The sequence below is a fragment of the Gigantopelta aegis genome, chromosome 15 (genome assembly GCF_016097555.1).
Source record: "Gigantopelta aegis isolate Gae_Host chromosome 15, Gae_host_genome, whole genome shotgun sequence".
Classification (NCBI taxonomy): domain Eukaryota; kingdom Metazoa; phylum Mollusca; class Gastropoda; order Neomphalida; family Peltospiridae; genus Gigantopelta; species Gigantopelta aegis.
The window spans coordinates 9,813,471-9,820,970 of NC_054713.1; the positions used below are offsets into that span (position 1 = coordinate 9,813,471).

General features: G+C 43.1%; 1 protein-coding gene across 2 annotated transcripts in view; it reads right to left on the bottom strand.

The window, feature by feature from the left end:
- The window catches only part of LOC121390095 (endoglucanase 4-like), a 37,323-nt gene that overhangs the window by 16,548 nt on the left and 13,275 nt on the right, over window positions 1–7,500 (bottom strand). The window contains exons 3-7 of one of the 2 annotated variants that reach the window (XM_041521813.1): window positions 5,822–6,020; window positions 3,591–3,721; window positions 2,412–2,613; window positions 729–859; window positions 145–346 (exon numbers count right to left, since the gene is read on the bottom strand). In XM_041521813.1, coding sequence (XP_041377747.1) covers window positions 145–346; window positions 729–859; window positions 2,412–2,613; window positions 3,591–3,721; window positions 5,822–6,020 — 865 coding nt within the window. The remainder of the gene's footprint in view (window positions 1–144; window positions 347–728; window positions 860–2,411; window positions 2,614–3,590; window positions 3,722–5,821; window positions 6,021–7,500) is intronic. The other variant, XM_041521814.1, reaches the window with a different exon arrangement.

Here is a 7,500-nt window from a genome sequence, read left to right on the forward strand (position 1 = left end):
CATCATCATCATCATCTTTACTATCATCATTTTGATCATCATCATCATTACTATAATCATTTTCATCATCATCATCATCATCATCATCATCATAAGAAAGTGAGAGAGGATGTATCCAAAACATTGGCTCTGGAAAAAATCTACCTGGAGTCGGATCGCAGCTGCCGGTTTTGGAAAACACTCCGGTTATAGACATGGTTGACTTGGAAACATGGACACCATTAATGGCCGTGTCAAAGCCGAAACACACCTTGCCGCCCGCCTCGATATTTCTGTTGTACCCAGCATCATCCACGACGACGGTGTAACCAGACGACGGCTGATGAACGTTTCCATCCCACAAGCTCTGAAATAGGGATTATGTAAAATTGTCGAGAACAGCCACAAAAATAGCCGATTACCAAGACATAGCACATCACAATTTCACCATATGTCATGCAGTCGGTTATTCATGTGACTATTCTCGTACGACGCAATCGTATCGTATCGCGTCGCCTTTACACCTACTCCTTGAGTCGTTAATATTATTAAAATAGGTATTAGGAAACAGTTTTTTCTTGTGGCTATTCTCGTACGACGCAATCGTATCGTGTCACGTCGCCTTTACTCGTTGAGTCGTTAACTTCGCTCTAGATGGGAGGCAGTACCGGGATGCGAACCCAGTACCAACCCACCTTATGTCCGATGGCTTAACCGAGGCCTGTGTTACCAGCGCTAGCAGAACTAACCTTTATTCTGGTGATCGCCGGACTAAAGGTCATGGTCACTTGCCATCCACACACAGCCGTTGTAGTCGTCATGCAGAGTTCTCCAAGGAAGCCGCCGTGCCAGGATTCCGGGATGGAGTAAGAAGAATGCCCTGTAAAGACAGACTTACTGGTTTATATAGTAGCGGTTGGCTAAAGCGAGAACCGCAAACACAGTGTTATTGGTTTATATAGTAGCGGTTGGCTTAAGCGAGAACCGCAAACAGTATTACTGAGTTATATAGTAGTGGCTGGCTAAAGCGAGAACCGCAAATAATATTACTGATTTATATAGTGGCAGCTGGCTAAGGTTAAAACCGCAAACGCTGTGTTACTGGTTTATATAGTAACAACTGACTAAAGTTAAAATCGCAAACACCGTATTACTGGTTTCTGCAGTAGCGGCTGGCTAAAGTTAGAACCGCAAACACAGTGTTATTGGTTTATACATTAGGGGCTGGCTAAAGTTAGAACCGCAAACACAGTGTTACTGGTTTCTGCAGTAGCGGCTGGCTAAAGCGAAAACCGCAAACACAGTGTTACTGGTTTATACAGTAGCGGATGGCTAAAGCTAGGACCGCAAACACATTTTTACTGGTTTATACAGTAGCTGCTGGCTAAAGTTAAAACCGCAAACACTGTGTTATTGGTTTATATAGTAGCGGATGGCTAAAGCTAGAACCGCAAACACAGTGTTACTGGTTTATACAGTAGCGGATGGCTAAAGCTAGAACCGCAAACACAGTGTTACTGGTTTATATAGTAGCGGCTGGCTAAAGTTAGAACCGCAAACACAGTGTTACTGCTGCATGTAGTAGCGGCTAGCTAAAGCGAGAACTGCAAACAAACTGTTACTGGTTTATACAGTAGCGGGTGACTAGTTAAAACCACAAACACTGTGTTACTGGTTTATACAGTAGAGGCTGACTAAAGCGAGAACCGCAAACACTGTGTTACTGGTTTGTAAAGTAGCGGCTGACAAAAGTCAGAACCGCAAAGATAGTGTTACTGGTTTGTACAGTAGCGGCTGACTAATGCGAGAACCGCAAACACTGTGTTACTGGTTTATATAGTAGCGGCTGACTAAAGTTAAAACTGCAAACATCAGAGTAAAACAAAGAGAGAAAAGTTGAAATGGGAATGTACCCTTAAAAGGTAGACTGGAGTTCGTCTCCATAAGCGTTACTTCTCAAATGTACGCGCGTTTTTAAAAATACGAAACACAAATTTTGTGGTATTATAACCACCATGATGACCAGGAACAATTTGGATGTATGGAAATGGAGAATCTAAACAATAAAATCTAAGTAACATCTCAAAACCAGAAGATCTAATAGTGAACAATATTTTGTATAGTGTTTTCAAACTTGGGTCAGTTGTTTTAAGGAAATGCTAGCGCATGCATTGTTATGAACCCCCCCCCCCCCCCCCCCCCCCCCCCGAAACCTTTCAAAACTGTAGAGGAATGTCACAGATAAAATACTTCTGGAGAAGTTGCGTAAACATTTCAAGAGATACATCGTCATTTGTTTTTGTTTTTTTACTGGCTCACACGTTGACTCAGGAACCAACAAAAATATACTGGGGACCGGGAATGAAGGAGTGTTGGAGGGTGCATCCAAAAACGTGTCTGGGGGCTCAAAGAAAAACTGAATCCAAAACTACCTGCATTTGGATCGCAGATGCCGGCCTTGGAAAACACACCAGTTATTGACATGGTTGCCTTGGAAACATGGACGCCATTAATGGCCGTGTCAAAGCCGAAACACACCTGGCCGCCCGCCTCGATGTTTCTGTTGTATCCAGCATCATCCACGACGACGGTGTTTCCCGTAGCTGGCTGTTGGACATTTCCATCCCACAAGCTCTGAAATAGGAAAGGAAGGAAGGAAATGTTTTATTTAATGACGCACCCAACACATTGTATTTACGGTTATATGGCGTCAGACATATGGTTAGGGACTACACAGATATTAAGAGAGGAAACCCGCTGTCGCCACTTCATGTGCTACTATTTTCGATTAGCAGCAAGGGATCTTTTATATGCACCACCCCACAGACAGTGTAGAACAAAACACGACCTTTGATATACGAGTCGTGGTGCACTGGCTGGAACGAGAAATAGCCCAATGGGCCCACCGACGGGGATCGATCCCACACCGACCGCGCATCGAGCGAGTCTGTACCACCGGGGTACGTCTCGCCCCATGAAATAGGGATTATTAAAAGCTTATTATCTTGGCTACTCTCGTACGAGGCATTCTTGAGATGTAGCGTCGCCTTTACACCTACCCACTGAGTCGTTGAACTCGCTCTGGGTCTGAGACGGTACCGGGCTGCGAACCCAGTACCTACCAGCCTTATGCCCGATGTATTAACCACCACACCACCGAGGCCGGTGCTTCTTGGCAGTAAGGGCGGGACGTAGCCCAGTGATAAAACGCTCGCTTGATGCGCGGACGGTCCGGAATCGACCTCCGTCGGTGGGCCCATTGAGCTATTTTTCGTTTTAGCCAAAGCACCACGACTGGTATATCAAAGTCAGTGGTACGAGCTACCCTGTCCCTTCCTACAAATGAAAACAAAATGTATTGAGACTAAGACTTGTATATGTCAGAATTACCAAATGTTTGACATCCAATAGCCGATGATTAATAAACCAATGTGATCTCGTGGTGTCGTTAAACAAAACAAACTTTAATATGTTTTTCCATTTCCTTTACCCTTTGAGTCGTTAACTTCGCTCTAGATGGGAGGCAGTACCGGGATGCGAACCCAGTACGAACCCGCCTTATGTCCGATGGCTTAACCGAGACTCGTGTTACCAGCGCTAGCAGTACAAACCTTTATTCTGGTGATCGCCGGACTAAAGGTCATGGTCACTTGCCATCCACACACAGCCGTTGTGGTCGTCATGCAGAGTTTTCCAATGAAGCCGCCGTGCCAGGATTCCGGGATGGAGTAAGAAGAATGTCCTGTAAAGACAGAGTTACTGGTTGATATAGTAGCGGCTGGCTAAAGCGAGAACCGCAAGCACAGTATTATTGGTTTATATAGTAGCGGCTGGCTAAAACGAGAACCGCAAACACAGTATTATTGGTTTATATAGTAGCGGCTGGCTAAAGCAAGAACCGCAAACACAGTGTTACTGTTTTATAGAGTAGCGGCTAGCTAAAGCGAGAACCGCAAACACAGTGTCACTGGTTTATATAGTAGCGGCTGGCTAAAGCGTTACCTGCAAACACAGTGTTACTGGTTTATACAGTAGAGGCTGGCTAAAGTTAGAACCGCAAACACAGTGTTACTGGTTTATACATTAGGGGCTGGCTAAAGTTAGAACCGCAAACACAGTGTAACTGGTTTATATAGTAGCGGCTGGCTAAAATTAGAACCGGAAACACAGTGTAACTGGTTTATGTAGTAGCGGCTGGCTAAAGCGATAACCGCAAGAAACGGTGTTACTGGTTTATATAGTAGCGGCTGGCTAAAGCGATAACCGCAAGAAACAGTGTTACTGGTTTATATAGTAGCGGCTGGCTAAAATTAGAACCGCAAACACAGTATTACTGGTTTATATAGTAGCGGCTGACTAAAATTAGAATCGCAAACACAGTGTTACTGGTTTATATAGTAGCGGCTCGCTAAAATTAGAACCGCAAACACAGTGTTACTGGTTTATATAGTAGCGGCTGGCTAAAATTAGAACCGCAAACACAGTGTTACTGGTTTATATAGTAGCGGCTGGCTGAAGCGATAACCGCAAGAAACAGTGTTACTGTGTTACTGTGTTTATCATTGGTTACTGGATGTCAAACATTTGGTAAATTTGATATATTAAGGCAGGAGATCCGCCACTTTTTCTCCACTAGTAGCATGGGATCATTTATATGGACCATTTCACAGACATGATAACACATACCACGGCCTTTGATATACTAGTCGTGGTGCACTGGCTAGAGAGGTAAATAACCCAAATATGCGCAAACACAAACGCGCGCATACAGTTACACACAGCGACACACAGACACACAGAAACACACGCACACACAACAGACACACACAAATATATAAAGAAACATAATACACGCTATGCTGTGCTATGCTATGCTATGCTATGCTACGCTATGCTATGCTATGCTATGCTATGCTATGCTATGCTACGCTATGCTATGCTATGCTATGCTATGCTATGCTATGCTACGTTACGCTACGCTACGCCATGCTATGCTACGCTACGCTGTTATGCTACGCTATGCTATGCTTTTCTATGGTATGTTATGCTATCCATTCTACGCTATACTCTGGTATGCTACACTGTACCATACTGTGCTATGCCATGCTATTATATGTAATGCCATGTTTTTATATCCCATTCCATGTTATGCCTTTATATTCCATTCCATGCTATGCCATGCCATGCTATGCTAACCTATGCTATGCAGTGTTATGCTGCCATATCATGCATATATGATGTGTTATGTTGTGCTATGTCATGCTATGTTGTGATATTATGCTATGCTATTATATGATATGCTATGCTACGCTATGTTATGCTACGCTACGCTGTGCCATGCCATGCCATGCTACGCTACGCTATGTTAGGCTACGCTACGCTGTGATGTGCTATGCTATGCTACGCTGTGCTATGGAATGCTGTTCTATGGTATGCTATGTTAGCCATTCTACGCTATACTCTGGTATGCTACACTGTGCCATACTGTGCTATGCCATGCTATTATATGCAATGCCATGTTTTTATATTCCATTCCATGGCGTGCCATGCTATGCTATGCTATCCTATGCTATGCTGTGTTATGCTGCCATATCATGCCTATATGCTGTGTTATGTTATGCTATGTCATGCTATGCTGTTATATTATGTTATGCTATGCAATTCTACTATATCATGCCTATATGCTATGCTATGCTATGCTATGATATGCTATGCTATGCTATGTTATGCTATGCTATTGTTATGCTATGCTATGCTATGCTATGCTATGCTATGCTATGCTATGCTAAGCTACGCTACGCTATGCTATGCTAAGCTACGCTACGCTATGCTATAAACTAACCAGGATTGCATATTTCTACAAAACTGCCCGTGAAGGTTATATCGCTCTGTTGAAGATCCTGATTGCCGCTCACACGAGCCACGATTACGAAGCAGCGGTCCGTTCCGGCGTTCAGGGTATCCGTGCTTTCCTTGTGGATCAGTGAGAACTTCGACGATGAACTTCGAATTTGAGAGCTTGCTATGGTAGCGGCCCAGATCTGGTTATAAAACAGAGGAACTTCGGTTATAATGACTCCCAGGGGCCCGCCCACCCTTAAATTTTGCGATAGTTATAATTTTATTATATATTATTTTATTTTTTTTAATATACGATTTCCTTTCAAACCTCCCCCAAAGTTCCCTTGGCATTGCACCTCATGTCACTGGGGTCCCCCGTAAATGCATTTACTGGAACCGCCACTGATTGTCACCTCACCAAATTCATGTATGTAAGAACAATGTCGGACATGTTGGGACACAAGGGAGATCATAGGTCCCATTTTTTAGGGGGCGCTAGCTGGCGTTTGCCCGAATTAAACGAAACTGCCCGAATCTGGGTAGCAACACTTATTTATTTTAGCATTACTACGAAACAACTATATTCGGTTAAAGAAGAATCACTACGCATTTGTACATGGACTACAACTAATTTTGAGGGTAGAATGATGGAAATACATCGTAAAATGATCTTAGGTTAGCACATTTTGCCCGAATATCTGTATAATTTTTGTCCGAATTTCAAGTTTTGCTCCAGCACGTACGCTTATGTGTCAGATTTTTTTTATTTTTTTTTTTTAATTATATAAAGTAAGAATTTTCCCTACAAGATCTTAGGCGTCGTAAAGGGGTAATTTCCCAACCCCTGCCCCAAGATCGTAAGTTAGCAGTGGTGGAAATTACAACGCAACTGTCGAGTTGGCAACTTCATCGTGACAGTTGACAGTATGATCCTAGGATAAGTCGGGAATTCGGGAAATTACAACCCAACCGTCGAGTTGGCCAACTTCGTCCTAACAGTTGACAGTCTGAGCCTAGCATTATGCTCAGACTAACAACTACGAACATAATGTTGGCCAACGTTCTGCTGTCACGGCTTATAGGTATGACTATATCAAATAAAATCCCATAGGCGACCATGTTAACGTTTGTGTTTAAAAACACTATATGCAATATATCAACCAAAATACGACCCATTAATATCAGTATTACAACCCCTACCTCAAAGTATTAACTGCAGACAATGGTACCTTTCATGGCTCATTTTCGGTATAAACAGATGTTTTACAACACCCCTAGTTTCGCACACAATTTGAGTACTTTTTTTTACAGGTACCGCATACATGTTCCAAGCACAAGGCTACGTGACACAGTGGTACTAGATGAAATAAAATTGCATACATTTTTATCGCAGATGAAACTAATTTCTTTACAACCAACACACTCACATTTATAACCAATCATAGGACTTGTGGTGTTGACTTCCCTATCACAAGTTCGGCGCACCTCGAACTTTGGTTTAGTGCTACCCTCTACGACTGTCCAATTGCAAGTCTGAGCATCGAACTGAACTCAACTGGACCGTCGGCAACCAACCGACCAATCACAAGGCAGCATTAGGTCACGTGGCATCAACCAGTAGAGAACCAAAATGTGCATCTTAATATTAATTATATTAGATGATTTTGGAAAAACAAACGC